General features: G+C 41.6%; 1 protein-coding gene across 1 annotated transcript in view; it reads right to left on the bottom strand.

Annotated features, from left to right (window-relative positions):
• Nucleotides 1-20,820, bottom strand: part of LRP5 (LDL receptor related protein 5) — a 136,521-nt gene extending 115,701 nt beyond the window's left edge. The window contains exon 1 of the mRNA XM_014873558.2: nucleotides 20,696-20,820. Within this exon, the coding sequence (XP_014729044.1) occupies nucleotides 20,696-20,795 (100 nt within the window). The 5' untranslated portion in view covers nucleotides 20,796-20,820. The remainder of the gene's footprint in view (nucleotides 1-20,695) is intronic.
• Nucleotides 20,821-21,229: the final 409 nt, after the last annotated feature.

The following is a 21,229-nucleotide window of genomic DNA, read 5'->3' as shown; positions in this document are numbered from 1 at the left end:
CCCAAAGTGCCCCTACCTCTGCCAGAAACCCAGTTCAGAAGTGTCTGACAACCACGCTCTGAGGCAAATCACTCAGCAAGTCACTGAGAAGACATCGCAGAAATAGAGATTCTTATCACAGGCACGTTCACTTCAACAGCAGGTTCACTGCTTTGCCAGTGAGGTTTCACATTTTGATTCAGGATTCTTTAAAGCACAAACCTGCATTTTGCCTAATTCCACTAACTTCACCAACAACAGCTCCAATTCCATAAGAGTGTTCGCTGCATTCCACACAGGAGTCACAACAGTTTTCTTCGTGAGAATTAATATGGCACTCTGCCTGTACCCACAAAAGTTGGAAAGGGCCTGTCCATTGAGATTCCTGGTATTTTCTGATTTTAGAATAAGCAGAAGTGGCACTGAAGTAGTCTCTTACACGATACTGCTGTTGGGCTTTGCCAAAATGGGTAAGTGCAGAAGGCAGTGCTTAAAAATAGGGTTGGGGGATGTGACAGGAAAAAAATATACTTGGATGTTTCACATTCTGTGAAGCAGAGTACATGGCAACAATTTTCCTGTTGTTATTCTAAATGCAATAGGCGTGGATTTCCCCCCACCCCCATGATATGCTCAACAATTTTAAAACTGCAGAGGAAACTGAAGATTTGTCCTAATTCTGCATAAACTGGTTTAGAAGAAAACAGACAAAAGGATGACTTCCTTGAACATCTAAACACGACTTTTTCTGGGAACAACAGTTCAGGTCAATCCATGAATGGAAAAAAACCCTGAAGCGTCCCCTTTTTTAGATTCTGGATGTCAATGGGAGCAAGGTTCTTTTCTGTTGTTTTTTCTTTTTCAGTATTCCTCCTTGGTTTGGCAGACAGCTGTCTGGCCAATAATAGTAGATTACACAGTGATGAGGGTTCCAAACTTCTAATGGATAAAATAGTGGTTCTATATAATTTGGAAAATTTGGCTTGCAAATTTTATCCAGGACTTGAACAAATACAGGCTTGACAAAGGTATGCTTGTTTCTGATCTGAATTGTTTCCAATTCTTCGTTCCAGTTCCAGATGTTATGTTAACTCCAAAAAACACAAATCTTTCAAAAGCTGAAAAAAAAGATATTTTACTTCTATTTCCACCAAAGGTACAATATGTACTGTATTTGCAAACTGCAGAAATAGCATGTGCTGGAGTCAGATGCTGACAAATGTTACTCACTGGAACAAAAATGCAGTCAAGTTCCACAATTTGTCGTGGTTTTCTTCTATACAGTTAAGAATATTCCTAAATAAAACCACCTTGTTAAATGGAACCTGCTACATGATACTGAGCTTCAGAGGGTGTAAAGTTAAGAGAAGTTTTTAGTGCCAAGTTGTAGACACGACTTATGTTTTATGTTTTGACTATGCTCCAGTCAAATACTCAAGATTCAGTTTTTGTGAGAGATTGTTAGGAAAGAGGAAAAAAAGAGGATGAGGTGAAAAAGGTTATTTCAGATAATGAAATCTGTAACCTTGTGCTTGTACTTATATCACTGGTAATACTTAATTTACCACCTCGAAGGCAGCAAATAAACAGAACAACCTGTTCCAAGCTTTGCAAATTGCTCCTTGCAGAAGATGGCTCTGCTTTAGCCAAGAACATTGATGCAACCAAATCAATTCCTTATGGCTCCTTTTATCTTTTTAAGGTCAGTATTTGTCATGCAAGTTATCTGGAGTGTTTGTACCAATGGAACTACAAAAAAGAAGATGATCTGCTGGCTTAGCTGAAGAAACAGAAAATAATCACCTGTGTTATTTGTCTCTCCACAATGTAGAACTTAAGGACATTTCCAGAAAACACAGTTGTCAGGTCAAATCCTCCAGAATAAAAGATTCTCCATATGTGGAGAAGTGTTGATAATATTCAAAATAAAGCAGATTTCCTTAGTTCTGTACCTCAGTTTACAGACTGGTAGTTTGTGTGTGCAAGAAGGGAAACGTGTTTTAGAACTCGGCCCCAGAATGCCTTATTTGGTTTTTGGAAAAGGTTTTGAGTCTAGATAATGATTTAAAAATTAAGGAAATCAGAGAGGCAATGGAAATTTGAGGCTTTAAGAGGTTAGTTATATAGGAGCTGTTTAGCTTTTTAGTTTTGTTGTTTTTACAGTTAATTACTGCTCTGTATCATCTCAAGATTATTAACTGGTCACTCTCCTTGGTGTCTGTTGAGTTCTGGTGTTTGCAGAATTGTGTAACATGCATCTATTGATAGCGTGGATTACAACCAGGGGTAAAGAACCCAAAAAGAAGACTAAAACCAGTATTAAAGAAGTGCTGGCATGGTGCACCAAGGAAAGGCTGTAACACTGGAAAAAAAAAAAACCCAGAAACTGTGCAAATCAAACTGCAGCTACACTGTGTTAGGAGGGCTCTTGATTTAAATATGCCCTTTGCATTGGGCTGGGTCAGATGGGTTTTGTTCTGCTGTCTGATCGAATTCCTGCCCCTCCCCACCCCCAGTCTCCCACTACACCACAGATGTTTTGGTGTCCTGAAATCTGCCCGTCTGACTGCACACAGTTGCTTTCCTTCAGCTGATCCTGTCAAAAGGATCTTGGTTTTAAAAGGCATGTAGATTTTATGAAAAGCAATAAGGCAACTTCTCTGCCCAGCTCAGCTGCAGACAGAATATTGCAGACAGACCTGCAAAGCACATTCTCTTGTGCTGCTGTGTCTTGTCCACATAGTGAAGGGAAGGAACTTTAGACAAAAAAATAATACATTGCTATATTTTTTGGTATAACACATTGGTCTGCTGTACCTTTATGCCTCAGGCATAAACCCAGCCAGCAAAAACTCCCAAACTAAAGATTTTTATATATTTCCATGTAAAGCTATGACAAATTATTAGCTATTTTTCAGGTTAGTCTTATTTGCCTCTTGAAATTTTCATGTGAGTCTCAATAACACCTTAGTGGCATAAGAAATGAACTGTCTGCACTGCATAGGCAAGAGAAGCTGCCACGATGTTGTTGAATACTTTCCTATTACAGAAATACAAAATAGGAGAGGTACTAGAAAAAAATGGTGCACCTCAACTTTGACAGCAGGTTTACTCCAAAAAGAGCTAAGAAATAAAAAGGGGGAAAAAATTATTCTTTTCTTCCCAGGTCATTTTGAGACTTAATTCTTCCTTTTCCTTTTACACGTGATTTCCCCACCTGTATAAACAGCCAAGCCTAATTATTGTTTTAACCCAACACATATCTGCCTTTCCCAAACAAGAAAGGAAATGAATGTCTAAAAAAACCTGAAATTCATTATAAAGTGGGGGGGCAAGGGGGGGGGGGGGGATCAGAAGAAAGTCAATTTTGTCCCTGCAGAGAAACGAGGTGGGGGGAACAAAAGGAAACAACAAATTTTACACAACATGAACTGTGGCCGTTCAGACCATGGAGACATCTACAAGCCAGAACTGTGATTTGCACGGAAAAACCGAGTGTGGACACACTGGGAAGGACTGTCACAGCTGACAGACTTGCTGTCTAGAAACACAGAAGGCAAAGAATGAAAGGAAACCCAGAGAGGACCAGGATTAAGGGTCATGCAGTCCATGGCACTACCAAGGCAAGAGCCCCACCAGGACCACAGCAGAACCACAGCCAGTGTTTCTTTCCAGGCAGAGTAACTTCCATCTTGTCATACCTCAACCTAGCTTGCAATTATTTTTTTTTTTTTTAAAAAAGGCATAGATTTTACTGTGATGAATGATTTAGGAATTATCTCAGCCACCCCAAATCTCCCGTTCCTTTGGCAGCCTAGACAAGGTGTAGTGCAAATAAGAAAGAGGATTTCTGATAAACAACACCAGGATTTCTGCAGAAGGAAGGGCACAAGCCTGTTAGCATTACACAGGGCAGGAGTATCATGGAGGGCTAACAAAATGCATTTGTTTATACTATAACAAAACGAACTCAAGGAATGCCTGGTCATGAGTGATCCCATCGTCCTGTTTTATGCACCATATTTCCTTTCTCCACCCTTGATTTGCACTATGTGGCTAAAGAGAAAGATGTAAATTTTCCATTGAGAGCAATTTGAATGCAAAGGTGCCCGAGGAGAACTGGAAATTTTACATCGAGTAAAAAGTCAGTGGCATTATTTCACTCCTCACCCGCGATTTCATAAGCTGCACGGAATGGCACTGGCTGTCAGGAATTTTACATGAAGATTGCAGTATCAGTGCAGTAATTACACCTGCTTCAGCAATGAAAACATGACCAGGACTTTCACAGCAGGAACATCTCTCTCTCAGTGTCTGGAAAACATCCAGGGCATTTCAGATGAACGCTACTCCAAACAACTATTTCAACCACACACACACACACACACAACAGTGGAGAAAAATTAACAAATCCTGCAGCCCTTCAGAGCACAATTAACACACTCAGCACTGCAATGCTCTGCCAGCACTGCACACACAGCTGGACTAAGGCTCAGTGCCATTTGTCCTGTGTCTGGTGAAATAAGCTCACTACAACCAGTTTTACACCTCTTCTGTTTCCAGAGTTAGAATGTCCTGGATCCCACCCTCCCAGTTAAACATGTACATATCCTTTCACTAACTAAAAACACCACAAAATGCAACTGTTCATAAAAAAAGCTATGTATGACCCACAGCCTAAAATCGTGTTTCCAATGCAGAAATGTCAGACACTAGAACACTGTCAGGCACCAACTGCATTTTAACTTCTTATAACCAAGACTGTTAATAAACATCAAATGCATGCAAGAAACGAGCATTTGCATTTAAGTGACTCCCTCCAGGTATGAATGACAATGACTAAATACAAAACAAACATCTGCCCTCTTGTAATACAATAGGGGCTTATAAACCCCATTTAACCCACAGATTTACATGCAAAGGGAAGGCCTTTTTTTCCTACACACTGAAGATAGAAGATTTGCTTAAAAATACATTGTGCCCCAAATGTAAGGCTTATGTGAATAGTTTCAAAAGCAAACAGAAGACATCTTAAATTTATTTGTGGAATGCAAGAAAATTGAACATGTTGTCTGCATTCACCTAACCTTTGATGCACTGTCTGAAAGAGAAGCCTGAACAGCCAGAATACTGTTAAACTAGAGGGAAAACCTACCTTCTCTAAAAATTGGATGTAAACTAGACCACAAAAGCATTCACTTTTTATGAAAAACCGCTTTCTCCTCAAAAACATCAAAAAAAATACACCTACCAACAAAACCAACAAAAACACCCTAAGCCACACCAAACAAGCACTAACTCGAAGCACAGCTGACAAAAGCCGGAGGGCTTTTATACTTTTATACTTTATACTTTATACTTTTATACTGAACTTAGGTAGCTCCTGTAACTAAATAATTGCTCAGAGTTAGGGCAATCATCACCTTGTCCTTACAGAAAATAGTGTAATATTGCAACAACAGTAGTACCAAGTGGAAACAGGAAAATCCTTTATCGAGCTCATCTAGTAAAGAAATTAATTAAGATGCAAATGAAAGTTAAAACTTTTTCTCCTTTAGGCAGGGGACCTAAATACATGTTACCACCTCTTCAGCACAGAGCTTCAAAAATCACCAAATTACTTCATAAAAGCCACCCAGGGGCCAGTAACTACAAGTCATTATCAGCCATTCACTGTTGTGCATCAAGAAGCTCTGAAATGAGAAAATGCTTTATTTCCCCAACAGTTATTATCAACAAATGAGAAACATCAGCTTTCTTAAGATTTACTTGGAGGAATTTAGGGCATCTTAAACCTCTCAAGAATGTGTTCCACTGATGGTACCATTAAGTTGCTTCATTTACAAAACCTCAGAATACAGAGGACATTTTTACATAGATATATGCACACACACACACACATATATATATATATATGCTTAGTGAGATAATGAGACTTGACATCAAATGACACCAAACATTTCTAAAGGCTACTTAAGCCAAAATTTTCACACCAAAAACTTCAGCTCATGCATTAATTGTCCAGGGACACCACAACATCAAAGGAGAAAACATCTATCTACTCCAGAGAACAGTTAATCCATACAATTAACCCTCCTTCACATCACATCACACTATAAATGTGAACACATGCTCCATTTCTGCATTGCTCAGAAGATTCTCCAAGATGCTATTCTTGTCACTAATGAGGTGCAGCACAAACAATTAAAGACTTGCAAAAATAACACACGGAGCTTAGATTTTTTTTTTTATTATTTAAAAAAGAACCCCCAACACAGAGAACCATCACATCACAGGCTGTGCAACATGTGAATTGCACAGAAACATGTGGCATCGTCCTTCCTTCAAAGCTGAATATGTTAGACCCATCAAATCCTTGATCTTTCAGTATCACAGTTTTATTAGGCTAGAGCAAATTTGATTTAAATCACATTTTAGGCTATGTCAGTGATCAGTCTCCCTCTTTCTCCTCTCTGATGCACGTATTTATTAATAATAATAATATGTTTGACAGAGGAGGGAGCGAGTGAGGGAAGAACAGAAGGAAGTTAAAACAACAAAACAATCATTAAAACAACGAGTAAGGAAAAGACATCCCACAAAACAAAAATATAACTAAGCAGGTGACTTTCAGGCCTGGTTTACTACATGGCCACACATTTTTGTGCTGTCACTAGAGCATGGAATTGAAGCAGAATTCTGCTTCAACTAAAACCACTGGACAAAACACTCCATTTGAAACACAGCCTCGTCCTCACCTACACCAGGTGTTGCCAACAAGCTCCTCCTGCCTGAGTGTAACACCATTACTTATGAAAAGTTCCCAGCAGGCTCTAAAATATATAAAATTGGTAAATTCACTGAATGGCATTACATTGTTGCAGTTTCATTTGCGTGATCTGTATATTGTATTATGGGGGGGGGGGGAAAAAACCCCACACAACCATTCTCCAGGATTTAGGAAGCAGCAAAGGAATCAGCTATTGGGTTCTGTGTGAAATAAGCCTCTGGGGAAGAGTAAAAAAAATAACTAAAATCTAAAGAATAAACTGCAAATAAATCAGATTCAGGTGTTTTCTGGTAATGCCAATCTTAAAACTGTATAGAAAGATGTGCTTTGAGGCAGCTAACAGACAAGTTTCAGGAAATCTTGTTTCTTTAACATGAACTTGCAGCTGTCAGAACTAGGAAGTTTTGTGCCATTTCAGACACTGGGAAGAATTTTGAAAGCATTAGTGCTTTGCCAGTGCAACAGGTGTAGCTGGGAGATCTGCAGTATCCAGCAGAGTCTGACCATGCACTTGGCACATGAATTCTGTGCCTGCCTATCTGCTGTACACTCAGCTATTTGTCAGTGCTTTGGCATCATCCTAGCAAAAAAAAAATATTTTCCTCTTAGGATTAAGTAATATTTATGACAAAGCTTTGAAGAAATTAGCATTCCATGTTTCAAAGTCTTTCTGAATCAAGATAATAAAGCACAGTCACTCCTGGCCATATACACAACAGAGCTCACAACTGACATCATACACATCAATAACTGCAAAAAAATCCCAAAAAAACCCAAACAAAAAAAATCACCCCACAGTGATTTTTTTCTTCCCAGTCATCTTACCTTCCCAGTGAAGGACAAAGTTTTGGAATTGAATTTGAATAGCTTAAAAGCTGAACTTTCATTACAAGAAATGTTGCCAAGCACACTAAGCAAACACAAGTTACTCAAATACTCACAGTAATCTGTTCCCAGTGTCCTGCTGAAGTTTAAATACGAAAATAACCCTGTGAAGTCCATTCCCTTTTATAAACAGCCAACATTAGTTCAGACTTTATAATAACAAACTGGTGCTAAAATTTCTTTTTGCAGTTTTAAGTGTGTGCACATAATGTTTAAACATCCCCCACTGTGCTTGACTGCTCTATTCTTGCATACAAGACATTTCAATTGAAAAAGAAAAAAAAATTATCAAAATTAGTTCCTGGAGAAAAATCAGAGGTTTTTGTAGAATTTGGTGCATTGCTTCTGCCTCACAATAAAGTGGAAGACAAGTTACACAGGAGAAAGCACTGCATGCAGCTGCAATTCAGAGCACAGCAGCTGACAAGTTATATTTTTATCCCTGCAATCTCCCCACAATCTCCAGTTGATGCCCAAGGCTTGAGAAACCATGCAGCAGCTTTTCATTAGTAATGGACCATTGTCCCTCAAGTGCTGTGAAGCTTTACTGACCCCACTGATCAGCTCCTGCCAACGCAGTGGTTTGCAACAGTGATGGAATTCATGCATCACCAAAGAGACACCTGAAGTCACTCTAGTTTCCAACAGAGACCGAGGTTTTATTCACAAAATTTAAATAAGTTTAAAAAAAAAACCAAACTACCAAAACCAACCCACAAAACAAAAACCAAACAAACGTGCTGCTACAGTTTCAAAACAAGCAGGAAAGAATGTGTAAAGCAGCTTCCTCACAACTAATGGTCAGGCATCTAAACACCTGGAGAATTTTATAGTAATTAAAAAAAACAGAACAGCAGAATTTACAAGTAACAGAAGGAATTCCTACCCCACACTGATACACACGAGTTGAGTGTGCCTGTCCTACCCTGGCTTCCCAAGCAAATCCATATTTTTCCTGTTGTCCATTCCAACAAGTCCTCCCACCCACCTCTGCCTCCTTGCCAAATGTTTGCCATGTGACCCAAAGTGTTCCCACAGACTCTTGGAAGGCTTCTGCCCTCAGGAACGACCACTTGGGGACAAAAGGGTCCTCAGAGGCTACCAACAAGTGTATGGAAATGTGACATGTTATAAACAGCCAGCATAATGAAACAGTTCACATCGAGATGTGACCAGCAGATGCTCAGATGCAGTAACATGAGCCTGTAACTCACTCTCAATCCCCACAGTGTGAAACGAGTTCCAAGACCAAGACGAATACAAGACCATAATAAAGTATTCCAGAACTAATCTTTGTGGGGAAACCATTCCAAAAATACAAGCACCCCAGGGGAAGTAATTGTGGAATAGCTGTTAGATTTTGAATTTATGTTCAACCTCAAACAAAGCAAGTTTTGTTACCCTACAAAAGCCTTACAATCTGGACAAGGAAGGAGATTCTATCAGGCCCCAAGCAAGTTGCTCAAAGTCGAGCACTTAAGTACATCTTAAGAAAGAAAACTTTCTCCTATGGCCCTGCAACACTGTCTGCACAGAATCCCAGGAGTCAGAAAAGCATGAAAGACAGGAATCTTTACCTGTACCTACCAAGTGTCTTCTACAGTGGTAGAAGCAGGCATTTTGCACATGTAAGAGCACCATTGTCAAGAAGCAAAGACTGCTTGGAGGACCAAGTCAGCTGTATCAAGAACTTAGAGTACTCCACATCCTCTCTCATTGCACACAGACTTCCTCAGGAAAAAAAAAATCAAACAAAAAAACAAATAAAAACACCCACCCCCCCCCAAAAAAAAACCAACAACCAAAAAAAACCCAACCAGGCAAGAGGCCAACACTCACAGAGATCCCATAGCCATTGTTCAGAGAAAACAAGTCACTTGCATCATTCCCCACATGCAATAAGCTCTGGGCTGGCTGTATTCTGCCTCTGAGGACCAGCACCAGATGTGCTCTATCTCCAGATGCCAGGAGTTCCACAACCTGGGAATCAGCAACCAGCATTATTTTCCATGAACTAATTACTGTCCAGATGGTGAAGGACCAGATGTGTCAAGGTGGTTAATACCCAGGGTAAACGAATCCTAGATCACTTACATCTCTTGCAGGTAACAATGAAAACCTTAATTTGGACCATGCAAGTTGAGAGACAACATCAGCAGAGGTCACAAGTATTTCCACTTGCCCATCATCTTCTCTCCATTGTGCCCTAGACTGAATGAGAAGCAGCAATCCTCAAACACACACTCAGTTGCAGCTTCTCCAGTTTTACCAATTCTGTCATGGGCAGACAATGTTGGTGGAGCCACATGCCAAAGGGACAGCAGGCAGCTTTTCCAAAGTGCCAGAAATAGAAGGGTGGTTTGGGGCTCTTTTTTGTTTTGTTTAGGGCTCGGTTTTCTGCCTTTCATTCAATGATGCTGCCTCTTCATCCTACTTAAGGAAGTAACCTAACAAGTTCCCAAGAGCTCTCTTGACCACTGGGTCAAAAAATTACCCACCTACAGACATGTCAGCCTTTAACAGCCTTGGTACTTCACACAGTCAGGGGAGAAGGGGAAAAAACCACAAAGGAAGCAGGTAAAAATTTTAAAAACAATATACAGGATCCTGCCTAGAAGAGCTTTCAAGTGAAGAAGAAATACTACCAATATAGGAAAGTGATACAGCATGCAGAAATTGTAAAGGAAAGACTGCAAAAGGAATGGAAAGTGGTTATGCAAGGTCAAATATTCAGGTGCAGAACATACAATTTTGATGAATAAAATACTCATTGCCCTGCCTTTTAAGGAATACCTTACCTATCATCCTCTTAGTTTGAGGCTTCATGTCTCTCTAATGGAACAACAGTCATTAAGAGAACAATGCAATGGAGTCAAACAAAGAAGGTGTACTCCTAGATGGTTATTTAAAAACCATATGCACAGGAGAAGAGGGCTCTCAGGTGTTTCTCAGGTAAAAGACTCCCAAGCTGCATTCAGAGACCATTTCTGTAGCACTGTCACCTGTCCTCAGACAGAATGCTGAGAGTTAGCAGATTTCAGGAATGCTTTGGTAACACCACCAAAACCAAATCCAGGTATACTGAATTCCAGTCCCATACTCGGCCACTTGGAAACTCTTCTCCTTTAAATTCTGTATCAACACCTAACATCAGGCATTCAAGTCTACATAAAAAGTATGGTTGTGGCTTTCTGGCTTATGGACTATTTTTTTTTCCAGAAAAAGGAGGTTATTCAATAACACAGCCATTAGAATGAAAGGGGGAAAAAACAGAGCAGGAGAAACTGGTTAACCAAGTGTGTAAGCATGTGAGAACATAGGTACTTCTTGCATACATGCTCACACATAGACATAGGAGGAAAACCTCCCCATCACCACCCCTTCCCCCAAAAGTCTCACACCCTTCCCTGTGCAGACACTTCACCCTAAACTAGCCAGGACCTTGCAAGGGATTATTTCTGCCTAGATCAGCATTTTTCTGAACTAGGAGCAACTCTGTCTCTGCTCCAGGAAAACTGAATGCTCTGGTAGCTACACACAAGCTGCAGAGCTCACCTGAGCTGTCTGCAACTCCTAGAGAACACCTGCAGATCATGGTTTATTCACTGCAAGTATAACCAACACTCACATTTTTGCTCATGTCTGTGCATTTCTCCAAATTTCACCATTAGCTACAATGTTCACAGAAACTAAGTTATGAGAACCCTTAAGAATTCAGTTACTCTATTCAAAAAGCCCTGAGGAATATTTCCTCACTCTTTAGAGGATGCATGGCTCCTTCTCTTAGTGTCCACACTTGGCTTTTGCAGTTGAAAAGTGCACATTTTTAACCAGAACACCTCCTCCTCCTCCTGTGCACGGATTCCAAAGTCACAGCTGACATCCAGTCAGGGGGTTTTGTGGCTCAGGGATGGGATGGCTGTGTAAGATAGGCCAGATGAGATGAAAATCCAAGTTCACACAGGTTTTAGGGGCAGGGAAAGAATGCAAATGATTCCATTCCAATTTATTGAGGCTCCACCATAATTTTGCTTGCATTAGCCACACCCTACCCACTCTCACTGTGAAGCTTGCCTAAGTAAGTCCAGATGCACAACTGTTTCTGAGCTTGCCCCTTCTATCACTGAACACCTGCAAACTGGAGATTTAGAACATAAGTAATAGTCTGCCACATTCAGACAGTAAAAAACATACTCTTAAAACTCAGGCCAAAATTCCCTCTAACTACATATTTCTTTTACTCAGCTTTTGAAGAGGCAGATAATGTATAGATTTTTTTTTTAAATCATCCACAGCTGGGCAGACTAAATGGAAAATGCCACCCATGTGCATTTTCATCCTCCTTGCTCTCACTTGGGAACACAAATAACTCGGCAGTTTAATTTGCTTTTATATCTTTTGGGACAGACACATCCAGGTAAGTCAGCAATAGAGATTCCTGAGGTTAAAACATTTTCCCTTTGGAAAAGAAAAACATAGATGCTTAAACACCTCATAATTCAAGCTGCTGAATTTCAAGCAAGGGAAGCAATCAGGGGAAAAATCTAAAGCAAAAGTAAAACTATTTGTATCATATCATATTTTATGGTGAAATTAATTCCTATAGGGCAGGCAACTCTATTCTGAGCTTTTTCTAAAACCAGAAAGTTTTCAACAACTGAAAACAAAGCAAAAGGTGGCAGAGAAAATGGGAAATTTGGTGGTCATGAGTAAACTTCCTATAAGGGGACAGAATACATAAGTGACACTTTATTTGAAATAACTGATTTCACAAAGCCTCCAAAGCCCTTGGAACAATATGCACAATGTAAGCAGGGACCAATATACATCTAACACTGGGTAATTTATGATTCAGTGGCCAAAGGTGACACCTTCTATAAAACAAAGGATTAGGGTTTTGGTTTTCAAGTTCTGCTGCTTTGAGAAGTTCAAGAAACAGCATACTGACTTTTGTATTAGCTTCAAGTGCTAAGAAAGAACAGCAGGTATGTTATATAGATATTCTGTAGTTAGACAGAATACACAGAGAATAAATCTCATAACCTCCCATTTCCTTTTCTTCCTTGAATCATTCACTGTCATCAGCAGAGACAGCTTGTTATCCAAGAGGCAAATTCTTGCTTTTTCTCTTCCTCTACAATGAAATGTAAAAGAGATAAAAAGATACCTTTATTTCAGAATAGATTTTCCTGGCATCAGCAAGACACTGGCCTAAGAGACTGAGCCTGTATTGGGTTGGTGTGGCAATATTTTGGTGACTGAAGGGGCTGCAGGGGTGGTCTCTGTGAGAAGAAATTTCCTGCTGGGAGTTTCCCCCACGTCCCACCCAGCCAATGCCAGGCAGCTCCAGCCTGGACCCAGTGCTGGCCAAGGCTGGGCCCATGGGTGATGGTGGGAGTGACCCAGGGGAAATTAGCAAGGAAAAAAAAAAAATTATTGTACAGATAACAACATGTGGTAAACTGACTGCAGCCCCCTTTCCTTGTCCCCCTGCACTGCTGGTGGTGAGGAGGGAGAAAATCAGGAATAAAATTAAGTCAGAGAGGAAAGGAGGGGCGAGGGATAGGTATTGTTAAGATTTTGTTTTACCTCTCATTATCCTACTCTGATTTGGTTGGTAATAAATTCAACTAATTTCCCCAAGCTGAGTTTGTTTTGCCCATAACAGTAATTGGTGAGTGATCTCTGCCTGTCTTTACCTCAGCCCATGAGCCTTCCATTAAACTTTCTCTCCCCTGTCCAGTCAAAGAGGGCAGTGATAGAGCACCTTTGGTGAGCATGTGGCATCCAGCCAAACCACCACAGAGCTAAAAACAGTATTGTGAAGACAAATGTGCAGCAGAAACATTTCCAAATGCCATGGCTTTGTGATTCTCCTTCTAAAGCAATCATTTTTGCCCCAAAAATCTTATTTTTGTATCTGCACAAAAACTTGTAGAAACTGTCCCTCATTAATTATTTGAAAATAACCCTTGAACGTTAATAATTACAGTAAAGACATAAGGCCTTTCACATTATACATGAGTATTATGTATGTTCTACTAGAGAAATCAGCTTGGAAGAGTTTCTAAAATTTGATACACTGAGATTTCAACACTCAACAGCCTCTCCAGACAAAGTCTGGTTGCACAGAAACGTGCCCCAGCTTTCACAACACCCTAGGAATGATGGGCTGAAGGAAAACAACACGACAAAGTGCCCAAGCACCCCACTGTGTGCAAGGAAGAGCCAAACCTCATAACAACAAGGCAGCTGGCAGACCACTCACTCAATGTCACAAAAAACACCCTTCAGTCTTACCTGAAGGAACAGATTTAAAGGATGTGTCATTTATGAAGTCTGAGAAACGAGAGGAAAAAAAAAAAAATAAAAATCCTAGCTACAAAGAAATCAAGATTCGGGTGGCATAAGCCAGAAAGTCCCCAGAGATGTGTCATGGTGCAAAATCTTGACCTACCCCATGCACAGCCCAGCTGATGCTTCAGGAGCACATGCTAAGTACAAACATGGCACTTCTGAACAGCACCATCAGAGAAAGCCCACTAAAAAAGCATTCCAAAAGGAAGCAACTTGACCTTCTTGAAAGCCATGCTCTACACTGTGATGTTTTGTGACAACAACAAAAAAAAAACCCCACCCAACCAAAACCAAATCAACACAATTTAATTACATTTCTTGTGTTTTAAAGATTTTTTTTTTCTCCCCTTCTTAAGCCTGGCTAGTACAAGTTCAATCTTTCTTTTCTGTTCTGAAGAATGGAAAATAATGTGTTTGTGCAAAATCAATGAAAAATAGTACAAGGACTAGAAAAAGCATCCATGAAACTGGAATCACAATTTCCACAGAAGACATGCTGAATTTATTGACAAGGATTTAAGTGCATTACTGCTGTTAGGCATAATCTGTGCCTAATTCAAGCCCTGGAGTATGTGGCTTAAGCCATAAAAACAGAGAATTCCACAGAAGTTCTCAAATGATGTATCAACAGCCAATAGATTATAGCAGCACTGTACACTTTCAGCATCTGAATCTTCTAAGATTATCTACTCCTTTTCCTTCTGATTTACTTAAAACAAGCACTGAACGACAGGAAAAAAAAAAAATCACATTATAGTAACAGTGTTGGATTCTCAAACCCCAAAGCCAAGAAGTTCATTAAGCAGGTTCATTCAATCCACTGCTACTCCTGCCTTGTTTCTGCAGAGGTGCAGGAACACAAAGCAGACAGCACTCTCTGACACTCTGTGGCTTTGCTTTACTCTTAAAAACACCACAGAAAGAAGGGGTCAAGCTTCTGCCTCTACTGACTGCCCCCTCCTACCTCCAGTCTAATTCACTTCCAAAAATCTGTATTAAAAAATGTGTAGTGCATCACATTTAATGCAACAACATGGTGGAATAAACTAAACATACAGTCATGGCATTTAAAGGAATGGCAACAGAGAACTTCTAGAATCAACATCACAAAATGTTATCAAATTCTGAGCCACGTGAAGAGATGCCAAGATAAGTAATTCAGGCATTTATCTCCCTCTCAGACTCAAGCAAACAGGTGTCCTGTAAGGACGGAACTACCAAATTAAAAGCACGATACTTTCACAGAACACCATATGCCCTTTAACAAGTATTCATGAGAATAAACGACAATCAAGACCTTTGTGTCACCAAATAAAAACCAGAAATACAATTTCCATCTTTCTGCTCTCCACAGTAGAGGGGAGAGTGACACCCTAACAAACTTGCCACTTCATTTTTCCAGTTGCATCACCTTTCACCACAGCTCAGGGACACCACACTTGATTTATTGAACAATTACCTGGTTTACTTCTATAGTCTCAACAGGAAGACCAGAGTTCAAAACTTCTGCCTGCCACAAAGATAACTTTTGTTTGTGTTTAAAGTAAGCAAACTTTAAATGGGGAAGCTCAATTTCCTTATGTATTATAGATAAATAATAGATGCTATCCTGACAGAACATTCAGAATTAGCTAAAAATACATGCAGCATTTCAGAAAGTAAAAGTGCCAAACAGAATTCAACGATTATATTATTAACCAGGCACATTTCTAAACACACGTGCCAACATTTGAGCTTCTCAGACCACTGACAATCTCACCAAGAACTTACTACTGCATCTGCTGTCAATGCTGTTTATTGCAACAGCAAAAAGCCTTCATACTGTGACATGAAGACAATTCTGTAGCTGATTTACAGTCAAGAAATCTCTTTTCCCAGTAGGCTGTTTCCATTAAGTTAATCTAACACACCACAAATTATTTATTGGTTTGAAAGCAGTTTCAATTGCTTTAACACTTTTATCATCCAGAGCAAACACACCAATTTAAATCAAGCATGTGTCAATTTATTGGCATCCTTGCAAAAGTCGCCCACGGATTTAACATCAGTACAAAATGACACCTTACATCTGTCTGTGCTGGCAGGCAAAGTGTGAGTCAAGCAAGAATAAAGGAAGGAACAGCTAAATTAAAAATCTTGTTTATTACACAGAACCTCGGCACCTTTACCAGCCCATCACCCATTCCTTACGCTCTTTGGAGCCTCTCAGTAGAATTGTGTGGGTTAACAGATATTTTCAATCTTTAGTAAACAGAAACCACAAAGATGAGACACAGCTAAGTTCCACATTCCAATTTTTCTGAGAGAGAAGAAACCAGAAGAATTGTTGGCCCATAAGCTCCTAACAAACAACTGTACTGAACAATACTTTGTGGGACATCGTTCCCATTTTCTTTCCTGCTCTCACCACAACTGTTTCATCACACAAAATCTCAAGAATTGCTAAAAATATCCTTTGACTCTATCATAAGCTTTTCCATAGCCTAACTTAAGAGCAGTAGAACCACTTTTTCCAGTTTAGAAGTCCCAGATGTGAGCTATCAGGAGATGGCACATCTTTGCCTTCTTCACAAAGACCTCAGTGTCCAAACAGCACACAGGTCTGGCTAGCCAGCATCCCTAGCCATCATCTTAATTATTTGCTCCTGTCCTAAGTGAACTTGTGATGTTGTTAGACATGTCCTGTCAGAAAGAACAGGAAAAAGAAGAACAATCCACATACCTCAAAATCTAAGGAAAATGCTGTTTTCCACTGTGCACAGCAGAGCTGCATTGTTGCTGGCCTGTGCCACAAATTTGGGGAGATAATTGTCCTGCTGTCATTCCTCCCCTGGAGCTCAGGTTGGTACCTATATGAGTTCTCCACAGAGGTCTTGAGCAGAAAATAACACCCATTTCTTGCAAGTGTTCTCAGTGCTGTGGGTTTCTTTTCAGTCACATCAACTCCCAAGAGAAATTCTGAACTTACAAAAGCCAAACATTTTGAACGGTTAATAGCTCTCGGGTAAAACACATAAGGAAAAAAAGTAAGAGAAATATTTCTTGTATTGTAGGTAACTTTATTTCTCTTCCTTCTAAGAAGGAATTTAAATCTAATTATTTGCCTCAGTCTCAAGATGGCAGGCTGCTTTCGTACAATACAGTAAGTTCACAAGAAATCCTGATCTGACATGACACCAAACCTTGTTGTTATAGCTGTTTCTGAGCACCACCAACTGAAATTCACCAAGTGAAATTTACTTCTGTTTTGACAAAAAGAGATACAATTGCTTTGAAATACACACTGCTAGTTAATTTTTAACTAGAAGCAGAGTTACGGTAGACACTTACATAGTGAGTCAGGTGTGTCTATATTCCAGGAGAGCTTTTGTAACCTTTATTTCTTGTTACGCTGCCAAATTTTGCCCTAACACTAAAGGGCAACAAGTTCCCAGAAATAATCTCTGTTTGCTAAAAAGTTACCTTGGCTTGCCTTATTCAAGAAATTTGCAGGACTGAGAAAATTTACAGCTGGGAGAAAACCCACAGCTTATTTTACTAACAACTACATTACAAACAACTAACAGAAATTCTTAAGCTAAAGCAGCAAGAGGCAAGGGTGGAACTTACCCTGGAGTATCAATGAAATATATTCACGTTCTTCTAAGTACTGACTTTGTGTGTCATGCTGACCTATGTATTTCAGGCATCTATAGCAGGAGTGATTTTAAAGCATCTCTGTGTGCTTTAAAATAAATTTAAATAATCTACAATGAAATAGTAACAAATTAGTTCACATACCATACCTAAAGACAGTTAAACCCATTTAACTCTCCCTAGAGAGAGAAGACTCAGGGCTTTGAAAGTATCAACTTAAACTTTAGCATCGACCTGAACTTTCATTATTTCCTCACTATTTCAAGAGGATTTATGACCATAATTTGTGACAGACCCTCACATCATGCTAGTAGTAGTTACCAGGAAAATAGCCCCCTAAATCAATGACAGAGTGACTGAAATGGCACTGAAATGCACTTGAGGACTCCTACACAGCACATTTCCCTGTCACAAAATTAGTAAGTGATTTTTCCTGCTACGTTCTACATTTAACCACAGCAACAGGTTTCGCTGGCTATAGGTTATCTCAGGAAAACATATATGGACTAAAAGACGTTTCAGGGTAGTGCTCAAAAGCATTTTTAATTTCACGCTGCATCTCTAGTTTCAAACATTTGTAACCATCACATTTCCCCGTGTCACACTTCTCTCTTCACCTTTCTGTATCCTGCGTTTGTTAGTATGAGGCAAATAGTTGTTGCTTTAAAGAAAACGAAGATACACAATTTTGGGTAACATTCAAGTGCATGACAAGACTCACTTAAGCAAGCATTTGTGAGTTCAAGTAAAAATAATTCTTGAGATAGTTCTTAGGCAAGAATTATCTCAACTTATTTGAACATTTTAAGACCCCTACATGAAATAACCCACTGTGCAACAGTAAGAATCCAAAACTCACGGTATTTTCGCAAAAATTTAAAAAAGCATTAAATACCTTGCACGAACAAGAAATTCCCCCTTTCTTCCTAAGGAAGAACCAAATGCAACGATCGTTTTGTCTTTTCACAGTGAAATGAGCCATATCTAAAAGAGGTTTCTCATTATTTCAAGCCACATAAATAAAATCACTCCTGACACCACCACATATAGAGCAAGAACCTAGCTCTACAGCAAAATTATTTCACAGCCAAAGTATTCCAGACCTATTATAACATGCCAAACTTCAGTGAAGTTTTAGTGCTGCAGGAGCTCCAGCAGATCCCCAATCGTGCAGAGATGCATTTACGTATTTGTAAGATAAGCACATCAAAATACTTTTAATAGCTAAAAGTCAGGCATCTCCTTACAAAGCAGGGATTCTCAGAAAGGGAATTAAATCCATGGAGAGCCTCTTGTAGGACATCCCTGCTCCTTCTAAAAGGACAGGGGAACTGTCCTTAAAATTACTGTCCAGATCAACACAACAAAACCTCCCTACTAAGTAGGCAGAACAAAGGCAATATCATTAAGATCTATAACTAAGACTCCTTCACTAATTATTAAAAATGGTACATTTGTAGCCGAGTTCTTCCATGCACATTAAGGAACGTGACTGTTCATACCAAACATACACTATATTAAACTAATCACTCTCTCTCAAACTAGGTGAAAGAAAACCAAACTCCAAGTTAGAACTCACTCCTTAGTTTTATCATGAACTCTTCTTTTTCTAAGAATTCCAAATGCAAAGTTATCTCTTTTTTAAAATACCCCTTTCTATTAGAGCCTCTTAAGTAAACGTAAGGAAATTCTTTAAAGAGCCTTCATATAAGAATCATTTCCACCCTCCACCCTCTCAAAAAAACTACATTGGCTTCATTCAGTCAAGCAGGAATGTGAACATCTTTACACAAACCTAAGTATGTTCAGAAAGGAACAAACCGCATTTCAGGTTTTCAGAAACATTTTTGTATGGAGAAGGTGAGCACTGTGATATGAAGGGTATCTTTTTGATATAATCCAGATTGAATAAGCAATACATAATACACACCCACACAACTAAAAATACAGAATGATGATGCCAGCAGAAAATGCTCGGTTCTCTTGCTCTAAATGACAGTTCTAATAATTACAGGAGGTTTGAAAAGGTGGGTGGCCTAATAAAAAGAGGCCCTGAGGTGATGTTCTGACAGCCTTGGCCACGCTGCCGAGTTTTCTAAACTCCCTAGGAAATCGCAACAACCAGGCTTCGGCTTGCTCAAGCACCGGGGTGATGTACTCAGGCAGACCACATGCAGCAGCAGCAGCAGCAGCAAACCAGAAGTCTTGCACACGCAGCCCGAACTCCCCGTCTGGAGCGAGACAAAGTCGGGACGGACACCGGCCCGCTCCCCATGGATGCTGCCGGCACACACAGCACCGCCTCCGTCTACTTGCGATTTAAAAGGACCGGCACACTCCTCTTAAAAACGGGACAGCCAAGGGAAAGCGGAGGGCAGGCTCCGTGCCCGGGACGGGGCACCCGGACTGCAGCTCCGGCATCGCCCGCGGGGCTGGGCCGGACCGGACCGGACCCCCGCCCGCCGGTGCCGCCGGTGCCGCCGCCGCCTCGCACCGGAGCTGGGGCGAGGGGGAACACACAGGGCACGCACACCGAACTCGCCTTCCCCCCACCCCCTCCCCGGCCCGGCCAAGAGTTTGAGCGACACCCGACACCGACCCCTCCGAACTGCTCAGAAATCCCTGCCCGGGACCGCGGAAGGACGGCACTGGGGACGGGGAGGGGGGAGGGAGGGCGACTTTTGTCTCTCTTTTTGCAACTGTGCGCCTTCACCTGAGCCACCCCTGAGGGAAAACCGCCTCGTCCCCCCAGCGGGATACGTCCCGAGGGAACAGGGAGGAGAGGCCTCCTTTTCCTGCGCACCCTTTTCGCAGGAAAGAGCGGCGAGCAGCGCTAGTTTCGGGGAGCAGCGGGCTCAGGCAGCCCGCCGTGCTGCTCCGGCCCGTCTGGCCCCATGTGCGCGTCCTCTCCCTCGGCGGGAGCCCGGCCCCGCTCCCGCCCCTCCCGGCGCAGCGCGGGGGAAAAGTTTGCCCAAGTCCGACAACAAAAGGGACAGCGGCGCTCGCCTCCCCGCCGGCCCGGGCCCCGCGACGCCCCGACGAGCTTACCGCCGGCCGAGCCCGGCTCGCAGCGCAGCACCGAGGCGGCGAGGAGCCGCAGCAGCAGCAGCGGGAGCAGCGGGAGCGGCGGGGCGGCCGCCGCCTCCATGTTGTGCCGCCGCAGCAGCTGCCGAGCGCACGGAGCGTCTCAGGCAGGCTCCATGCTCGGGGCGCTGCGCTCGGCGAGGAGGGAGGGAGGGAGGGAGGCGGGGAAGGGGGGAGGTACTGGAGCCGACCCTCCTCCTCCTCCTCCTCCTCCTCCTCCTCCTGCTCCTCACGCCGCCGCCAGGGAGGGGGCTGGGATGGAGGATCCCGGCTCGCACCGCATCCCGGGAGCGGGCGGGGGCGCACCGTCCCACGCGTGGGAACACCTGGGCGGCGCGGGGGCTCGCCGCTGGATCTTGGTAATTCCTTCCTTTAACTCCTTCCTTCGGGAGCCATCACCCCAGAGCCAGCCGCGAAGGCTGGAGAAGATGGCTCGCTGCCTTTTCCTAAAGCAGCGTTTCGCTGGTGGATTTGGAAGTTAACAGCGGGGACGCCCGG

Source organism: Sturnus vulgaris, chromosome 6 (assembly GCF_052056855.1).
Source record: "Sturnus vulgaris isolate bStuVul1 chromosome 6, bStuVul1.hap1, whole genome shotgun sequence".
Taxonomy (NCBI): domain Eukaryota; kingdom Metazoa; phylum Chordata; class Aves; order Passeriformes; family Sturnidae; genus Sturnus; species Sturnus vulgaris.
Note: the sequence above shows the minus strand (reverse complement) of the source record. Positions and strands in the feature narration are given on the sequence as shown.